General features: G+C 40.7%; 1 protein-coding gene across 4 annotated transcripts in view; it reads right to left on the bottom strand.

Annotated features, from left to right (window-relative positions):
• The window catches only part of MAP4K1 (mitogen-activated protein kinase kinase kinase kinase 1), a 71,726-nt gene that overhangs the window by 35,031 nt on the left and 14,971 nt on the right, over nt 1-21,724 (bottom strand). For 3 of the 4 annotated variants that reach the window (XM_075186847.1, XM_075186848.1, XM_075186850.1), the window contains exons 1-2: nt 20,750-21,113; nt 3,006-3,063 (exon numbers count right to left, since the gene is read on the bottom strand). In XM_075186847.1, the coding sequence (XP_075042948.1) occupies nt 3,006-3,063; nt 20,750-20,851 (160 nt within the window). In that variant the 5' untranslated portion in view covers nt 20,852-21,113. Of the gene's footprint in view, nt 1-3,005; nt 3,064-20,749; nt 21,114-21,724 lie in introns of those variants that run through there. The other variant, XM_075186849.1, reaches the window with a different exon arrangement.

Below are 21,724 nucleotides of genomic sequence, written 5' to 3'. Positions count from 1 at the left end.
GACCTGCCTGCTCTCCCAGGAGTCCAGGAGACCGACCTGGATTTCGGGAGTCTCCCGGACATTCCGGGAGAGTTGGTAAGTATGACCTACTGCTCAGCTCAAGGTGTCAGTAACCATTCCCTAGGGTTAGGTATTCTAATGTCTAATAAAGGTGGGTGTGCATATTTCACTAGCATGCTTAAGGAAAGAACAATCACTCAATTAAACTATTGTATTATAGGGATACGGTCATAACATTGAAAATGAATGATAGATTACAGCAAAATAACACATGTAATTGATTTTAATCAATTATTTAATTTTTGGAAGAGTTCTCCTTTAAGAAGCACATGGTTCATAAATTTTACCCAGCTTTCATACCTTAGTGGGGAATTATATAAATATGTCTATGTAGTGTTAGACAGGGGAACTTAAAAAAAACCCACAAGTTCTAGGTTACAGACAAAAATAACACTTGGTATACCAGAATAAAGTAATTATATCTAGTATATTAGTATATCCAGGGGAGGGCTGGAAAATTTTAGCCCAGAGGGCAAGACTCAACTCAGCAGCCTATTGGGAACATTTTAAAGGAAAAAATATGCAGGTATCCCAGTGACCCAGCCCAAGGTAGACCACTATGGGAGCAGCCTGGGAGGCAGGAGCAGCCTGGGGGGCAATTGCCCCCCTGCCCCTCAGCCCAGCAAGCTCCTGAGTATATTATAACTCTGCCACCAGTCAGCTAGCGGCTGATTGGATAGCCCACTGCCCCTACCGTTTAAACAGTCCTGAACAGAACCTGGCACATGTACAGAATGGAGTCTATGGTCAGCGTCTTCCAGAACCCCTCAAAGACATTTACTAAAGTCTGGGATCCATGGTCAGCGTGTTTCAGTGCTTGCCCACAGTTCTTTTGCTCCTATAGTTAATTTATGCATCAGCTAGGCCGAGGCCTGGATTTGAGTAGTTCACATTTTCAGTGACTGAGTACTACTGCTAGCCCTCTTGGATGTTACCTCTCACCTACTCCCTTTTTAAATAGCACCCTAAATTTTTGAACGTTATATTTATTGAGATTATAAATTGAGCCACGTTTTAGAGTAGTCCATAAAGATTAGAAACCGATGAAAACAGTCCCTTAAATAGCACTGGTCCCGATTTTCTCTGCCGTTGGAAACGCTTGCAACAAGGAAGCCTGACTAGCTCCGAATAGCTAAACGTTTTACGTAGAAGCATCATTGAAAATCACCAAACTGACCTTTACACACACTGCTTCAGAACCGCATGGAAATACACTACAAAACAGACGGTGCTATTGTAATTAAAGAAGATGAGACAGCATCAATAGCTGTATAATGTGCGTAAGTGTGGGTGTCTATGTGTCAAGGCAGAAGACAATGCACAAAAAATGTGGGCAGGGAACTGAACCTTAATCAACTTTCTAAATGAGCAAAGTACAAATCTATACAGCATCTCCCCACGGTCTGCAACCGTATCTGTTATTGAATATCTGTTTCAGAAGTATTATTGCACCAAAACTTTGTCATCATCATTATATATTTCCTAAGGACAGCCAGAGTTACAAATCTTACAAAATACAATTGCAAATAATAAGATAAAATGTAGAGGCGAGGATGACGAAGGAGGTGCAGACGTTAGACAGAGGGCAGAGAGGCCTCTGCTCCTGACAGCTTACAGTTTAGTGAGTGAGGGTAATGCTGAGACAATAGATGTCAGTGTGACTCTGGGTAGGCATGAGGCTGAAGAGCATGCAGAGGGTATTAGGTGGGGTATGGATAGGCTGTAGTGGAGAGGTGGTTTTGAGAGAGTGCTAGAAAGATTGAAGGTTGAGAGAGTCTGGTGAAGCGGGGTGGGGCGTTGTACACATGGGGAGCAGCACAGGAGAAGTCTTGGAGGCAGGAGTGAGAGGTGGTTATAGAATGGAGGAGGAGCGTAGGTCAGGGTTATATATTGTAACAGGGTCATAGATGCATTAAAGGGAGGAGTTAGTGAAGGTGAGGGTGAGTAGCTTAAATTAAATTCTGTAGAAAATAGGCAGCCAATGTAGGGATTGTCAGAACTTTGTGGATCATCTTATACAAATAACATTATCATGGTTTCATATGGTACTAAAATGTTCATGCCACACCATTATCTCTGTAGAAAAGTACCTCTGCCAGGACTAAACTATCATCAAACTTTTGTATAATTTATGCTTTAACATAGATTTAAAGTGTATGTATGTGTCACCTAGAACAAGTAGAAACTAGGTTAATTGGATGCTGCCAAAAATGTCACTAGTGTGTGTCTGTGTGTGGGGGGGATTCGGACTGTAAGCTCCAATAAGGCAGGAAATGATGTGTATAATATGCTGGCACTGTATAAATGATAACAAATAATTGTTGCATCAGAGATACACTTAACTCAAATAAAACAAACATCAAAGTGTAAGTGCAATACATTTCCGTCTGCTAGTTAGGTTATGCTTGTCGTGAGTTTTCCATTCTTCGAATGTCTGGTGTCGTTTTATACTACTCTGGTGTAGAAGACAAGGGGGTAAACGTATCAAGCTATGAGTTTCTGGTCGGGTTTGAAAATTGGAGATGTTGCCTATAGCAACCAATCAGATTCTAGTCACCATTTAATACATTCTACAAACTCATAGCTAGAATCTGATGGGTTGCTATAGACAACATCTCCACTTTTTAAACCTGCTGCAAACTCGCAGCTTGATACATTTACCCCAAGATCTCATTGTTCCAATGAACTACAATAATGCACTAAGCCGATCAGAATGTTTGATCCAGGTGGTCACACATTTTAGGCATCCTTTAGGAAAACGGTCAAGAACTAAAGATTCCTCATGTGATTGTTATACCCTCACCCCTGAGACCCTCACAGCAGAATCTCTCCAAGTCTGTTTGTGTATTAAAGTCAGCGTGTCTGTGTGATATCACCTAGTGTCTAATGTGTACTGTAAGTTAGAGAAACATTTGATTTATTGGATAAGCAAGGATGGGACTTACCAGACTCCTCCTTGACAATTTTCACTGCAGCCAAATCCCCACTCACCTTGTTCTTGGCCTGTAGAAGTAACATTGTGGAATTATGTACAGTCATGTAGGGGAAATGTAAGAAGAGGATAGAATAATTAACATGCACAGACATTGGAGGCTCTCAGTATTTAATCACATATGTCCAACTATTCTACATATAGTATACCTTGTTTCATTGTATATTTGTGTTTAATAACACGAATAGCAGTCGACATGTTACTGCCGAATTGTCATTAGATTACTGGTAATAACAACTTTCAGACACGGCAGCGCTCCAGTCTTACACAGTAAGAAATTCTTCCTAACAAATGTATTGTTCAGAAAATAAATAATATTTCAGTAGAATATCGGATGACACCCATAAAATAATTCTACAGGGTACAAGTGGTCCTACCACAGTCTATTTGTTATAGGCCAACTCCACCTTCAGATAACTTCATTTCCCAGGCAAATTTATTTACTTTCATTACCCTCGGATACAAGAGCAGAAACAGAAAGGTATGTGGATAATTGCATCTACACAGATGTGTTGTAGTATAGAACAGTTTAGTTAATAACTTCTGTGTACAGTGCCAGGTTAGGTTTTTGCTCTCTTGCTGCATTAAAAATATATATTTGAATTAATAGGGCAGAACTTCATCTACAGAAGTGATAGGCAACCCAATAAAACATCAGGGGCTGCATAGGCCCTAGGGCCACCTGTCTCCCATCTTTGATCTATAATGTGACTTAAGCACATTAGTTTCCACTAGATTCCTTGGGCTGCTGATCTTGTGCCACATAATTATCACCAACCTTCACCACATCATACCTCTATAAACTAAACATCTTCTATCTGTAAGTGGTATGCTGGTAAGTATGTGTACCCCAAAATGCATAGTCACTAACACCCAGCAGACATATATACAATAATTTAAAAGATGTTGAGTCACCATTACTGTATAGGTTATTTAATTAAGAAGAGCATAATTAAAAATGACTGTACCCTTTCCCCTACTTGTTCGCATGGGGGTGCCCTGGACGAGGGAGGAGTTGGCTAATGACTTGTTGGGCAGAGCTTTCCCTCTCCACAACTACTGAGCATCACTGATCCCAACACTCTAGAACCCTGATGTGTAACAAGAATCCGATGGTGGAGAGAGAGTGCGGATCAGTGAGTGACTGGTATACTGAGCATGCTCCTTACTTGAGTCGCTCTGGAATTGATTTGTTTTTAGGCTGACTATATATTCCAGTTAAATAACCACTGCCCTAATGGTGTCTTATTTGTGAAGCCAGGAGTGGTATTATCCTTTGTGTTTTCCCACACCAAGCCAATAGCATTTTGAGAGGGGGGGGGGGGGTGGATTGCAGAAAGAAAAACAGACAATTAATAAGTTATGAGTCTCAGCATTTGTTCATAATAATTTAACCACTGGGAGTATTGTTCCATTGTAGTAAATTAATACTACTATAAATACATTTTGTCCATCAAAACGGCAACTTCCACTTAGCGACCCAACACTGGATGCCTAAATTATTGATGATTCAGCCACTCCGAGCTTTCCTCCTGATTAATTACTAAAACACATTCTGCTTTCCCTTACAAGCAGTATTACCTACCCAGAATACACTACAACAACGCCCCAGTAAAAAGAGACGTTGAAGGCGGCTGCTACAGAGCCCCAGTGTCAGCCAGAACCAGAGAGCCGTAGTCCTCGGCTGGAGTGGTCACACCTAGGGCTCTCGTGTCTGTTTTTAGGACAATCACAAATTGAAACTAGAACTTGATCACCAAGAATAGACACATTTACTGTAGCTGTTTTACTGAACTTGTCCCCCAAACATGTAGAGAACAGGAACAGGTCTGTGTGGTATCCCTGGGAAATGAAAATAAACACTCTGCCGCCTGATAAATATACTGAGTTGAAAAGTGCGGAAGTCAGTCAGAAAGGTAAAGTATTATATTACGAAAGCATTTCGGGAGCATAGTACAAGCCAATCACTAACCAATCTTTCCCTGGTTAAGGTTACAAACCACGAGAACAGCAGATACATTTTAGATGCTTATCACAGAGTGCACAAGGTTACAAGAGGCTCCTTCCCCCATCTTCAGGTGCAAGAATAATTAGCGCACATAATTTTATCTTCAACCTAATTAACAATCAATTAACCATTATATAGTTAATTACCAACATTTTGTATGTCTGCATATCACAGAGTTTTCATCTACGAATCTAACGGATGGATAGATAGGATATTCCTCATAATTAACATTTATAATATTGTTGATCTATATTGTGATCTACACATGTTGCAGACATATCACAGTAAAATAAACAATTAGTAAGTTATGAGTTCCAGCATTTGTTGATGATAATGTAACCACTGGTGCGTAAACATAATTTTAAAAGTAAAAACCAAGATATCGGTACAGATGTTAATATTGGTTTTTATGTTTAAAGGAATGTTTATGCACAAAACGAAGTAAACACAAGCACGTGAGAAAATTAGGTGTAATATGGGTTATGCAAATATATATAGAACGGTTCTTCTCATATAACAGTCAGTCCCCCTCTTTACCGCCTTTCTTACCAATTTGCTAATAATAGACACAAAACAGAGCTTGGCAAATAAATGAGTTTATTAAAACACAAACATTTCATGGTGGAGGAGAAAATGATAAGCAGCTTGTCTAGGACCAATGCTCCCGATATCACGGTGAGGTCGTTTACCGTCTTGATATCAATACATGGGGAACACTCACCCGGGCACACTCTTATCCTTAAACTCGGGTATGCCTTATCCTTATCCCAAGCATCCGAGAACCCGCGTCCCTTCTATGCTGATGGAATGCAACCAACAAACCACTTTCACTGCATTATTTTGTGATCACTGATGAAGCCCTGTCAGGTGAAACGCGTAGGTTTTATAGCTCTTACGAGCAGGAACGATTTTTTTCACATCCGTCAACACCATACACGAGCGTGTCCACCAGTCGGGTAAGCAGAATCAGCATAACAGCCATAATCTACTGCGCATGCGCGAACATTGGACGGGGCACCACCGTGGCTTAGTGGTTAGCACTTCTGCTTTACAGCACTGGGGTCATGAGTTCAATTCCCGACCATGGCCTTATCTGTGAGGAGATTGTATGTTCTCCCCGTGTTTGCATTGGTTTCCTCCGGGTGCTCCGGTTTCCTCCCACACTCCAAAAACATACTAGTAGGTTAATTGGCTGCTAACAAATTGACCCTAGTCTGTGTGTCTGTGTATTATGTCTTAGGGAATTTAGACTGTAATCCCCAATGGGGCAGGGACTGATGTGAGGGAGTTATTTGTACAGCACTGCGGAATTTGTGCCGATCTATATATAATCAGCCCCCTACTTGAGCAGCTCCCGGTTCTATGGGAATAAGGGCTACTTGGACAAACCTGTCGAAACCTTTGGAGGACTATATAACATTTCCAAAGCGTATCTACTAAACTGTGAGTTTATCATTTATTGGCAGCCATATATCTTGTGTGAGGTATTGATCAGAGACTATACCGGGTAGTTGCTTTCTATGACCGGATCCTGGACTCATTTATATATAAAAACATTGCCTCTGGAACTTATGCATTTTGGCCTTTTAGGAACAATATCCATTTCAGTTGATATTATCATTTTTCCCTGTTGATATTATTATGCCCTTGGCCTGAGATATCTTGCCTAAAGAGATATGCAAGATTGTGTATTTCATTCACGTAAGTTTGCAGTTATGAGTTTGGCAATATTCCAGTGGCTGAAGCAGTGTATTTATGCATTTAGGTCCGGACCATGCTATATATGTTGGATGTTTTTAACTAGCCTTGTATGGCAGTTTTTGAATAAATACTTGTGCATTTTTAGCTTAATCACATTTATACATTTAGCCCTTGCAGAACACAAACCTCAAACCAACTGGTGTTGGCACACAACCCACCAGCGAAATAAGTTTAACAATAGGAGCAAAAATAGCACACAGCAACCAAGCCGAAAGGTCGTGGAAGCCAAACTAAAATCGCCCCAGAAGGGGTACTAGTAAAACACGGCCTGAACAGGGCCTGGCACCGAAAGCATATGCCGAGGACTCTCAAAAACAGGGAGGGAGAGCGGGCAACGTGTCTTGCAGACTAGAGGCAGAACACCATCTGCCAGGGCAATTTATAAGTGAACTCCCACCGTGACACAGCAATGGACATACCCCAGATTCACTTTGCCTGCTAACTTTAACCCCTTAGAGAGGGACAAATAATGTTATGAACACACACATTTTCTTCTGGCTTAATTCATCCCTCACTTATTATTCTTTCTGTAGTTAGAGTATTCATGAATGTGAAACAAGTGATTGATTGATCACTGCTGATTAGTATTTGATGATATCTGTTTGAAAGTATTAACAAATACGTAAAATTGCAACATATTCTTTTTGATGTAACGCCACCTATTAACCGTTGTGAATATTAGTTATAACATTGTAAAGGAATTGCTTTTGGATTTGCCCATATCAAGTACATTTTTTTTAATTAAATGTTTTGTGATAAGTGTTTTTAAAGTCAATGCCTTCTTTAAAGTACTGCCTTCTTTGTGTAACATTTTGACTGCGTGAAAGATGTGTAGATCACGATATGATATGGTCAATTATATTATAAATATCAACTTTGGGGAATATATAAATTAGTTGTTGGCTATGTGATAGGCATACATACAGCATATTCATAATAAATGTACAATGTAATGGTCAAATGATTGTTAGTAAAATTGACTATTGCTCTTCGTACATGGCACTATAATATTAATCATTATTGCACCTGAAGAGCTTACAATCTAGGTGTTAGAAAAAAAAACCAAAACAAAACATGTGACTAATTTTCACCCACCAATGTTGAGATCCTGAGACACAGACAAAGAACACATTCTGAGACACAATGACACACAGACAGCGAAAACAATCAACCACACGTAGATGTGTTATACACCCACAAACTGGTACATTGACAGCCTGTGATCATATTAATATCACAAACCTGTTAAGCACAAAGACCACAAGGCGCCGAGTCCTATATGTGACATATAAATGCACTTACAGAACAGTATGTACCCAGATACCACCAAGCCACCAGTTGATCTCCCATGACGCCTCCAAGGCCTAGTTGTGTTGGGGGAACTCTAAGATGACTTGTAAAGGGGAATACAGTCCATCATTACTGGCCCGAGCTTAGATCAACATATAACTCAAATTACAGCTTGGGATGTCAGATGGACCCTTACTATGGATGCCACCCAGCTGGCAGTACTTTTACAGAACACCCTTAGACCGGTCACGTCTATCGGTGACTTACATGCCAGTGTCTATATGCTGGGCTGAACACTTATGGTTTGTTTGAAATTTCTACCTTTTGGTAAAACATTTGTTGGATCATCAGCATCTGCCACAAACATTTTAAATGTTAGGACCCTGGATATAGGGATCTACAGCAGGTAGCTGCCCATGACCAGATAGGCCTACCATGTCTTGCCTACCATGTCTTGCCACTTGCCAGAGATTAATTTTCAGCCAGGACTACTCCAGGCTTATGACTAAAGTGGACTTGGCTTACAGCGTTGTGTTTTATTGGTAAGAAAATTGGCCAATGCAGACAGGTTGTTTCCTATTCAGGCTAGGGTCACTGTAAACCTGGGACTGCGACGAGCTTAGGAGGTAGCATTACCAGGAGAGAATGTGGAAGTTTGCAGTCCTTAAATCTACACACCCCACTTCTGAGCATTGATACCAAGAAATCTGAAGTCCAGGATGACGGTATGATACTTTTACTGAGACATTCCGCACTTATGTGCACATTCGGTTCACAAATTTTGCGGTTTCCTCTTCCTTTTAATTAAGTTTACTATATTTATATTATTAAAAAGGTCAACTTCCTTATTTCACATTTCAGGGGGTGCTACCACTTATAACTTAACTAGTGCAAAGTTCAGGCACAAAGATTTATCTTGTTGTGGTGCACTTGGGAAACAATAATAAATTGGTTAAAAATTACCATCTTTATTATTTATGTATTAAAGTCTTAGGATGGACCTACAGGTTGTTGTGAAACTACAAGTCCCAGCATACCCTGCCAGTGACTGGCTGGCAGCCTATTCCCTTTAAAGGAAAAAAAAAATGCAGGTGACCCAGCTTAAGGTAGCCCACTATGGGACCGGCTTGGGGTCCCATAGTGGGCTGCCTGCCCCTGTCCAAGCTTGCTCTATTGAAAAGGCAAACTATTTTAAAACATGAAGGAACAATGTGTGTGATAGAAAGTGTCTATTATGTATCAGGGTGGGTATTCTCTGCATCTATTACTGGTCACTAGAAATGTCCTTTTTGCGTCTTAGGGCTAGAATTACTAAGCTGAGGGTTTGAAAAAGTGTGGATGTTGCCTATAGCAACCAATCAGATTCTAGCTGTCATTTTGTGTAAAGTACTAAATAAATGACAGCTAGAATCTGATTGGTTGCTATTGGAAACATCTCCACTTTTTCAAACCCGCAGCTTAGTAAATCTAGCCCATAGTCATTTTGCTTTCTTAACATTTCATAATAATACCTGTTCTCCTCCTACTTGCTCTCCTCAGTCTTATTATCGGGGTATATTAACAGGATGCTTGTTACTAATTTATATGTAATTCAGCTACGAGATAAATCAATTCTGTTTCATGGATAATAGGTAAATGGATATAAAGTTTGTTTTAATAATTTCTTTATTCAGCATCACACACACACACACACACACACACACACACACAAGGTCTCCTCAAATGTTGTGTGTAGGTTAATATTCATTTGTCTAAATCTGTATTCTGGTATATCAGCTCAAATAATGAATCCGCTTGATTACTTGCTATGATCGATTACTAAATATCCTTCATATATTAGGTTGAATAGAATGTTGTTTACTGGTGGCTAATTAACTCATAGTCTAATGATTGTCAGCCTCTTGTTCTACTAAACTGAAACTGCCATCCTGACTTCACCTTAATACAAATTCCCTCTCTGCTTGTTTCTATCCTTGGGCTAGATTTACTAAACGGCGGGTTTGAAAAAGTGGAGATGTTGCCTATAGCAACCAATCAGTTTCTAGGTTTCATGTTGTAGAATGCACTATATAAATGACAGCTAGAATCTGATTGGCTGCTGTAGGCAACATCTCCACTTTTTCAAACCCGCAGTTTAGTTAATATACCCCCTTGTTTCAGGTTGACGTTAAGTTGATTTTCCTATCTAGGATTTCATTATATTATTATTATTACAATATCAGTTTTTTAAGTATATTCGCCCAATAATTTTAATGCATAAGAAATAAATGTTATAATTTTTAATTATTGAAATCGCACCTGTATATATGTAAAAATATATAATAAAGTAAGACTAGCCCTGAGAGAATTCATTATTCTGCACTATACTACCGAGGCACCGATCCATTGCGTCGTAGGAGGGGTTCACTGGGTTTGCTAATTTGATATCAGTTTTGTTTTTCTCCTAACTACATATACATCTGTTAGAGCAGACTTGACAGGATGATGTAGTTAGGCTTTGGAACAGGTTTGTGAAATGTAATTGTTTTTATTTCATTAAAAATTAGAAATGATACAAGGGCAAATGAGTGTTTACCAGACAATCATTAAAAACTCCCTCACTCGAAGCTGCCATATTTCTCTAAAAGTCCAGCCCATATTACAAACCAATCAACAAGCTGCACTGTAAGACGCAGAAGATTTTCTTTTTGCATCTTTGATGAATCAAGACATTTAAATTATTATCTGAGATACTTAAGTATTGACCACCTAATTATCACTAACTTGTGTTAATAAATATTTTCTGCACAAAAGCTTTAAAAATATTTTTTTGTTCTTTATGTGTAGTTTCACTTTATGATGCAACAATCACCTTCTTTGAGAGATATAAATGTGAACATGTACAAACTACATTCCTCATAACGCTGATAACATTTAAATGTCATTCTCAGTATGCAATTACCGAGTGGAACAAGTGAAACCGCCTCCGCTTTCTGTCGGTCTACAAACCGCATTAGGGGAGCCCTTTGTGTAGGAGGGGGTGTCCTGTGGGTTAGAATGAAAATATTGCAGAGTAGGAATCAGTTCTGCAGATCATATTATATTATATGTTGCAAATATAGAGAATGCTGGAGCTCTTATTTCTGTGCAGAGAATACATGCACATGGTAATGTGTATACACATCGGAAGATAAATAATATTCATGAGCGCTATAGTTCTACAAAACAAGTTTTCCAGACCCGCCACTCCTGAGGCGGATGGGTGCGAGATGGGAGGGGGTTGTGGGGTCTGGCTGAGCAGACTAATAGAAAGCCACAAGCCATTGGTCGCAAAGTCCCTAGGGGAGATGGGGCCAGAGTCGTGTGCCCCTCTACTGCTGTGCGCCCCCACCCCATCCACTCCTATTATATTAGGCCATTGCTGGCCTCACCCATCTCTTTTCACCAAATACAAGTAGACATCTGGCCAGTAATGGCTTGTCACAACTGGAACTCGGTGTGGACTCTCCGGATGTACGGCCTATCCAGGCATCCTAGGTGCTCTCAGAATACCAGTTTCTGTCGTCACAGTAATAATTGTGCATCTTCCAATGTGGTTTACCTCATAAAATATCAAATGGAGACCTGTACACGGGTGAAACTGGACAGTGTCAGAAAAAGGAACAATCTCCATCGCTTCACTGTTCACTAAAGCGTTTGCAGCCCAAACCACAGCCTCAGTAATGTAAGAGCTGCAATTCTAAAGAGCAATTTCATACAGGGCCTGATTATCCAATAGGCTGCAGCCAACAGTGCAAGGCTTTTGGGGGAGGGGGCGCCAACATTTTAGGGGTGCAATACATAACCGAGAGTGAAAGAAAGTTTGGGGAATTTAAAATCATAGTAACATTAATTGCATACATGTCTGCTTTTTAAACATCTCGGGGGGCGTCCAAAAGGCAAGTGCGGAGGGAGTGATGACATGATTCACGTCATCACAGCCTGCACCACACACCGTGCAATGACGCCATTGTGTCAGTGTGCACCAGGTGTAGGACCATGGTTAAGAGGTTGGATCCAGGAAGGTGACCTAATCCGAAAATCAGGAGTCACATACATATTCCTGGAGGTAAGTAGGATTCTTGGATTCCATCACATCTGTGCATGTGTCTGTATTCTTCCTCCAAGCTTGTTTTTTCTGCATGTAATGGAGTAGATGCCCTATGTTCTGTGTAACTGTAATGTGCCATCTTAGCTTCATCTGAAATCTGCCTGAAGTCATCAGGTCTCGTGTTCTCCTCTTGTTCCGGTCTACAGATGTGGAGATAAATCACTTATTTGTTGAGCTGCCGATGACTCATCTGCTTTTTATCTGACACTTAATACCGTGAATTACATTGTAATCAGCAGTCGAAGTGGAGGTGTATACGGTGTAATGCCATACCGCCATTTCTCCTACTGCCATCATAGTAACACTATCACATTCCATTCACAAACATTCCCATTACATTTTTCATACAGACACTTCTAAATCTCTGCTTCAACTACTGATTGCAATTGTTATATTTTATTCAAATCACGCTGCTCCTGGTTAGTAAGTAACACGTAATCCCACTCATCTCTGCCTGTGGACAGCAGATCTACCTGCCTGCCCCAACAGCTGATTTCATGACAAGTACAGCCAGTGCACTGTGCAACTTTTGATTTCCTTAGCGGATAAAATATTCCTGAAGCAAACGCATTAGAACAGCATACTGATTATGGGAGCGATTTAGAGTTTGGAGCAAATCCCGGCATGGAATTGAGTTGCACCAAGAGGAAAAATATCAGGTGCGCACTTAGTTGGGGTTTCCGATTCCCTTGGCTGGGAACGGGGAGGTCGTAGCACAGACCTGGGGCACGTATGGTCCCTTGGGAGAGGTCAGCCACCTTATGCATGCGGCCAGCAGATCATTCTGATCTATTCCTCTCCTTCCTTCCCCTTTGTGTCTTCCTTGCTAACAGCATGTCACACATGTGGGCTATTAATTTAATGGTGGGGGTCAATTATTAAAATATTGGTGAGGTAATGGTCAGGGCTATTGATTTGACAGTGGGGGCTATTTAATTTAGAAGTGGGGTCATAGTAGAACCTATTACTTTAAAGTGGGGTATGGGACTCTTAATTTAATGCTGGAGTGGTTTGAGGACTATTAATTAAATACATGGCTGAGTTTGAAAGAGAGCTATTTATTAAATGTGAATACTAATTAATTTAAAATTGGGGCTGATTGTGGGAAATAGATCTGTTTATTAAATGTCAAATGCAATTCATTTAATGTTTCTGCAGTTTGGTGGGGAAATAGGTCTATTTATTAAATGTAAATATCATTACTGTCATGTTGGGGGTGAGAGGCCCAATTATAAAACATGGGTGCTTTTGATTTAACTCCAGGGCTGGTAGTGGCAGGGAAGGGGGACTAGAGTGCTCACTCATTGCTCCGCCTTCCATATTTCATGTACCTATCATTTTTCCAAGCAGGGTCCCAACATTTCCAGATCCAGAAAAGCAGCAAATAAGCTTAAGTCTGCAGCAGGTAGTGACAGCTACAAGAACAGGTAGCAGAGAGCAGGGCGGTCCGCCAATTGTTCTGATTTTAAAGGGGCATCCCGATTTTGGGTGACTGTCCAGCTCAGAAAGGACTTTGTCCCATCGCAAGGACAGTTGGGAGGCATATCCCACTTCACACTGCTCTGCTCGTGGAGAGCTGTGTGCACCTAACAGCAGTGCACGCAGCACCGCCTGTGTATTTGAAGGGGAATGAAAGGGGTTGGAGAGCAGCCTAGCACTGTCTAAACCTGTGACACTCCAGGTCTTGTGAAACTACACATCCCATCATACCCTTCCAGCAATAAGCTGCTATATATTGGCAAAGCATGCTGGGACTTGTAGTTTCACAACACCTGGAGTGTCACAGGTTAGCCAACACTGGTCTAAAGTGATCGTCATGACCTTTACATGGTTATCCCTACTCTGGCGTTGTGCCACTGAAATCTCCCTTCTGCAGGGGAAGAATGTAAATTACACCACTAAGTTGTGAGGAGACAGTGGCCTTGCCCAACTCTAAAATGCTGTGTAAAAGTAGAGGTGGCCAGTATGTGCATGTGTAGCATACAAGAGAATGTTGTGTTCTGCATGCAAAAAAGAAAAAAAAAAAAAGGTTTGCATTTGTACCCCTTGCAGTGAAAAATGGTTTGTTTGTCTGCAAATCCATGAGCCCTAAATTGTATCTTGGCATGAAACCAGTGCAAATCAGCAATGCTTTTTTCCTACACCAGTAACTGTGCGTAACTGTAAATTTAATGCCTAAAAATAAACATAATTGGCTTCATTTACAGTTAGTAGCAAAGCAAAAAAGGTGTAAGTTCGCACCTTGGCAAAACCATGCTGCTCTGCAGGGTCAGCAAATGTAAAATATGTGGACAGATATAGCGAAGGGGGCCGAAGAATCGTGTCCTAGCTCAAGTCTAAACTGAAGAGTAAAAACAAAACTGTCCAGTATTTGTGTGCTACATGCAAAAGCAGTCACTATTTCCCTGCATGCAGAAATATAAAACCATTTGTCCTCCTTGCATTGCGACAGTTTGTCCAGGAGCAAAAAAACATTGTTTGGTCTCCTAAATCTATGCGGGGCCCAATCGACTATATAAAAGCCTAGCGGCGTGTGTCTGTGTGTGAAAAAAAAAAACCAAGCTGCAGCGCCACCTGCTGGGCGAAGTTATACACTGACCTACTAAATTCTTAGTGTGTGTGGAAAAAAAACTCAGAAAGGGCTGAAATTTGGTATACTAAGATGTTTTTAATTTGGTAATTTAATTTGTTAATTGTTAAAAGTGTTTATAAAGATATATATATTTTTTAAAATATATATATATATATATATATATATATATATATATATATATATATATATATATATATATTTCTTGAAGAAGAAGTGACAGTTGGGAGTGGTTGGTGGTTGCCGGGGGTGACAGAGCGAGAGGAGTGTGATACTCAGGACCACTGAGAGAGATCCCTGTGTCTGGATAGACATGGCGATAAAGATGAAGGATGAGGTGATGGAGAAAAATGATGAGGTGGTGACATGTGGACAAAACCACGTTTTGAGCATTAATACCAAGAAATCTGAAGTCCACGCTTGCGTCGGGAAGTAACGCTCTTCCCCTGAGGAGGCCTGGGCTAGGCCCAAATGCATGACAAGAACCTTTTTAAACACCTTAAGTAGCTTGATTTGACTAGAATGCATGAGTATCATGCACAGGTTAACTTGTATAACATATTACTACATACAACACAAAAATATCCTTGAGCACATCCTCACTTCACATAAAATAGTTTTAAAGCTACTGTACTCCTCTAATTGCCTTGTAATTAAAGTGACATTATTGGAGTACCAGTGGATTAGTAGCCTTTTGCTGTAGATCTGTCCAGTGGTGGAACTACCATTGGTTTGGTAGGTGGAGCTAATGGGGCCCGCTGCATGGGGCCACGGTCATCCCCACTGCTCCTCTGGGGCACACAGCTCGCTAGATCTGCCTCTGGTTCTGACAGTACACAACCAAGTTTTCTAATTATAATTTTGTACTCACTCACAGGTCAGTGATAGTCACATTTTGTAAATGCACTTGCATCGTTCATGCATGTTTTGCACACTTGGCAGTACGCTATTCAACTCAATGAATGCACCGTGCATGAAATACACACAAGTGTCATTCCCACCAAGCTGTGGATGGGTAGCAGTTCCATTTCCTGCCCCATGAAATTAGATGGCTTTGTGCTCTAATTTTATATTTTCCCAGGTAACTGTGAGGATTTTGCTTTAAACAAGCGTCGTGAAAATCTCTGTCTGTTCCGTTTTCTTCAGAGTTAGCCGATTTTATTGTGCATCAGTGTTTTAATCCATGCTTGAGTCACCTTCACTTACCTGTTCTACTAGGACAACGTTCAGTGAACTCATTAACAAATAAACATGAATGATAGACACAAATTAGAAACCAAATGTTCCCCACCCCTAGATCTCTTCAGAATATGGTCATAATCATTTGTTAAAAACACCTTCCGCTAAATTCCCCCATCACAACCCCCATGAAGAAACAATATCGCCTACACACCACCAGCTATTATCGTAATATGCTCAATACTCCCCCATGAAGAAACATCTTCACATCTGTAGTTGCTTTTATGATCTACTCAGTAACCACCGCCCCCAGAAAAAGCTCCTCTACACCATCAGATATCGTGGTCCGCTAAAAACTTCCCCCACCCCCCAAGGAAAAAACTCCCCTATAACTAGGTGGTCTTACCATCTACTGAATAACCCCACCATGAAGGAATACTTCAGACACATAACTTATCACAACACAGTGAAGATTCCCTAATAAGACTTAACACTACCCTACAAATGATCAGTTATCCCGACAGAAATACTTCTACACTACATTAGTCAGTCTAACAGTACACCCACGTCTTCCCACCTTCTCCATTTTCACACTTCAACAATTATGTTGCCATGTTCTGATCACTGGAATATTGATCAGTTTTCAATTATCTTAAAAAAAACAATAGATAGTAGGTGTTGTAACCAATAAATATGTATGTAATACTTTGCGACTTTTAATCAGGACACTGATTGCCCTTTAAATTATTTATTTCCGGGTCTGGACAGCTTATTTAAACCAGATTTGTTTTCTGCACACATTTGTGCTCAAACCAGGTAGCTCAGTGCGCATCTATAATATAATTATTTGGTCGCAAATGTCTCCGGAACTATGACTTCCCCAACAAGAATGACAAACAAAAAAACAATGAGTTAAACTATTGCTGGAAAACAATTATTTTGTAGGTAGTGCATAGATTGTGGGGCTATGGACCTCTAAGTGATGAGTGAGGGTGGGGGGGATGAAAGAATTAGCCAAGAAGGACATAGTGTAAATTCATAGCTGAGGTGCCGATGTATTAAAGGGAGAATTGCTCTGTGGTCAGCAAAAAAGGAGCGATAACAGAAGAAAGTCATTTAAAAAATTTACCTCTCCGGGACAGTATTGTCGAGGCGACGGAGTATAATCTGCCGCGGTGTGATTTTTATTGATAAATTGAGATAAGAGATTCTTATCACCACTTTTCATATTTAGGTCCCAGAATGTCCGGGAGACTCCCAAATTCCGGGTAGGTCTTCCGGACCCCCAGGAGAGCAAACCAGTAGCCAAAATGACACAATTGGCGGTGAATTGCGTCATTTTGACCCCCCCACAGCAAAATGACAAATTCCACCCTCCCAACACACCCCTCTCCAGGATGCCACCTAAGGAAAGTTGGCAAGTATGATATAGCCAAGAAAGCCAAGCTGTGCGCTCCGCTTGCCCCACAAGCTAGCACCTTACATCTGTGCCAGGGCCCTGAGCACTGAATCCTATGTATCTCTACTGCCACCAGAAACAAGAACTCAGGCCTTCCACAGAAAGGAGGAAGAAAGTAATTTTTGAAATTATATTTTTGCTAAACACATATTCTAAATAGGATTGGGATTGTGGGAAAACAAACAGGCAGAGAACTACAACATAATGGGGAACTAGAGAAATTCTTATTTGATGTTCTGAAGACACATTATAGTGGGGATGAGAAATGTCCTTTTACTGTGATTATTTGCTGCTATACGATAATATAAATGAAACAGAAAGCAGATTCAGTTCTGGACCTTTCACACAGCCCAGCGTTGAAGTAGTTACCATGAGAAAGGGCGTGCAGAGCAAGCAGATACCGCGTGCACTCTTACAGGAAGCCGAGAGGATGCTATATGCACCTGTGACATGTACAAGAACAGGAAGCCACAAAACACAGCATGGACGGGGGGTACGCAAGTCTCAGTCAGCAGATGGCCTTAATATTGCAATTTACCGAATAAAGCACTGTACACGGCTCCAGCTGGATGACATCACCAGGGTCGATAAGAGTTATCACGCGGCCTCTGCTCTCAGGCATGCTAACCACACTATGTTTACAAAATAAATATACATTCATTTAAAAAAAAAAAATTAAGAGTGTTGCACCCACAGATAACAAAACAGAAGTTGAAGTTGCTGAAGGTCATTTATGACGCACAGCGTAAATATCAGGGCGAGTTCCGCTGAGAGCCTCAATTTGCGCAAGCGAGCGTAGGTTTCTGCCAAAGCCCATAGGTTTGGGGAGTAAGATGGTGACATCTGAGGGGAGCAGAGGCCGAGTGGCGATGTTGGGTGAAGGGGGGTTCTTGGCCAAATATTGAGTAGGCGCAAGCTGTGTACCTAGCTTTGCGGAGCAAGGGAAAAACAACAACATTTGCTATTGCAGAAATCACATGAAATGCAGGAGAGGGAGCAGTTTTGCAGAGGAGAACATCTCCACAAGTATATGAATCTTGCACCAGGCTGGAGATCCCGGTCCTCGGGTATTACCTTATACTTTTAACAGAACCCACAGGCACTTAGATTTAGAGGTTGATACATCACCCCAGTTGTACACAGTATAATGAAGTGTCATATACACAAGAGAGAGTAGTGTCTTGACTGTTAATAATAAATGCTAAAGTCGCAATTTCAATATAAAATGTGATTAAAAACAAAATATAGATGTAGTAGTCCAAGCAATGTGATAATATAATATAGTTCTGATGGCTTGAGTAATATCAGCCAATCAGAAGTGACTATATATTGCTCCTGATCGTTGTCATCACCACCATTGCGTCTCATTGCACCAGCTCTCCAGCACCTGCAAGAGAACGGCCTCCTAAAAGGCGTCTCTGCCGATGCGTCCACGTCTAATTGTGTCGCAGTTACGCGAACAAGCTCTTACTATACTCAGCCTATGTTTGCCCGCCCTTGCCTTTCCTCATACCGCCTGGCGTAAAGTTACACAAGTCAACAATATGCAAAACAATATATGTGTGCACATTTTTGGTGCAAATGCGCAGTGTGGAAATGCATATCTTACGCAAACAAACTGACGTACGACCAATGGAAAATGGGATCCAGAGAGCACTTCATAAATAAAGCCTGCTGTCTGAATACATATGTCCCAAAATTTAACACAATGGGAATGCCACATATGTACACACACATTATATATACATTATATATATATATATATATATATATATATATATATAATTTAGTAGGTTCCCATTTGAACGCAGAACAGCCCGGATTCTTTGTGCTTGAATTCAATAAGGTGCTGGGAACATTCCTCAGAGATTCTGGTCCATGGTGACATGATAGCATCACACAGTTGCTGCAGATTTGTTGGCTGTACATTCATACTGCGAATCGAACATTCTAAAGGTGCTCTACTGAACTCACGGTCGTGTGCATGGAACCAGCTTGGGAAGACGTGTGCTGTGTGACATGGAGCACTTTCCTGTTGGAAGTAGTTATTAGAAGATGGGTAGAAAGGTCAGCAACAATATTCTGAATTTGCTGTGGCATTAAAATAATGTTCAACTGGTATTAAAACATTCCCCATTACAACACCATCTCCAGCCTGCATTGTTGACACAAGACAGGATCGATCCATGTTGTTTACTCCAAATTCTGACCATCCCATCTGCCTGCAGCAGCAGAAATCGTTGCCTGGTCTGACCAATCGTCAACTGTCGAGTGTTGGTGAGCCAGTGCCTACTGTAGTCGAAGTCACTTGGATCACATTTCTTACCCATCCGGTGTTTAGTCTGAACAACAACTGAACCTCTTGACCATGTCTGCATGATTTTATGCACTGAGATGCTGCCACGTGATTGGCTGATTAGATATACGCATTAATGAGCAGGTGTACCTAATAAAGAGGCCAAGGAGTGCATAGTTGCCTTTAGTGACCAACCTCCCAAAATGATATAACCTATTACTACTTCATAAAACAGGGTGCAAATATTAACTCTAACAAACATTTATGTTGAACAAACTATTAAATCTAAAAAGTCTGTAAAGGCATACTTAATAAATAAATATTTAAAAGAAGGTATTCGGGGGAGCATTTGGCACAATATTACAGGTCTTAAATCCTTCCAAAGGCAGTCAATTAATAAGATAACCGACAATGTAGCTGAAACTGTAGCCGCAAATAATTCAAAAATTGTAACCATAAGTCAAAGTGTGCATAGAAAAGAAAGTCAGTCAGTCCAACTAGTCCCTCTCCTACAGAGTCCCCTTTCTACCTATGCAGTGAGCACATAGCGCCATAAAAAAAAGGTGAAGTTCCCCTCTTTAAAAAACAGATTACGAAGGAGCACTTAAGGTTGCACACATGAAGAGACCGTGCAGGCATCCATGCATATAGCATAACAGATACAGAGGATTGTAGGCAGTGATCTACAGTTGACTACTGATATTAAATAAGATTAAGATTTACATCCAACATGCAGAATGAGTAAAGTGATACTATGCATCTGTTCAGAAATACAGTATAAAAGCCAGTTACTTTAGACTTCATCCAGAACACAGATCTTCCAGACCAAACCTGGTCCAGTGTTAACTATGAAGACACTATTTTAACAATCCTAATTCACAGCTCAAATTTCCAGCACTTACTTGGTTCGGTCAGACAGCCCTGTACGGGGGGATTATTAGTTTTTCAAGAGGCTTTCGCATGTTAAATGTTTTTTTATTCTTACCTTAAAAACTTCCCCATAGCTCCCGCTGCCCAATCGGTTTATCAGCTCGTACACATCCTGGGGGTCTCGATTGGAAATATCCAGCCGACACTGAACATCCATCCTGCACACTGCAAGCGTGCAAGTTTCACAAGCAGTCAGTGAGAGGCTGCAAGCTTTACACTCTGATTGGTCGATAAAAGTCCTCACAGTTTCCTGAGTCTGGCGTTACCATCTGCTCCCTAGACACATTCTTGTACAATGGTACAGGTTACTACTGCTGCACACAAAGACACAACTGAATGACTGAATGCACACTGTAGGAATAGTGAGTATCAGGACAGGATGGAGGTGTAGTGATGTGTGTGTGTGCGGGGTCAGGACAGGAAAGTAATGAGCTGCAGGATGGAGATGTACTGACTGTTATGTGTGGCGGGTAAGTACATGAATTCAGTCATGTGAACAAAAAAAAAAAAACTACACCCTTTTCTAATCTGTGTTTTTAACATATTAGTACATAATCATCTACTCCTCACCAAGTCCTAAAACTTGGTAGATATCATTTCATAGGACAAACACATCAGATGTTACGTTATTAAACAAAAAAATAAGCCAACATGAAGAAGCCATGTGTGAATCAGTCAATACACCCCATGATTCAGCAGCTTGTAGCAGCAATAACTTCGTTTTGTCCGAGTCTTAAATTGTATTTGTGGGATTGTGGCCAGCCCCTACTTACAACACTGCTACAGTTTACAGATATTTTAAGTGTGTTTTTTTTTTGTTTATGCAGATCTCTATTTATAATATCCCCCCCAACAGAAGTTAAATAGTGTTGAGGTTTGGACTTTGCTGTTATAGCTTAGTATATTTATGACACTATGAAGCGGTGGAGGACTTATTCTATATTTGCAATAATGTGTAACCAAGACTTCTGCATTTTATTTATAAATTGTCTTTTTCAGTCTATTTTTGCTGGCTGACAGCAGTGTGACA

The sequence above is a fragment of the Mixophyes fleayi genome, chromosome 9, assembly GCF_038048845.1.
Source record: "Mixophyes fleayi isolate aMixFle1 chromosome 9, aMixFle1.hap1, whole genome shotgun sequence".
In the NCBI taxonomy this organism is placed as follows: domain Eukaryota; kingdom Metazoa; phylum Chordata; class Amphibia; order Anura; family Limnodynastidae; genus Mixophyes; species Mixophyes fleayi.
The sequence above is the reverse complement of the archived record's forward strand: the minus strand, read 5'-3'. Positions and strand labels throughout refer to the sequence as shown.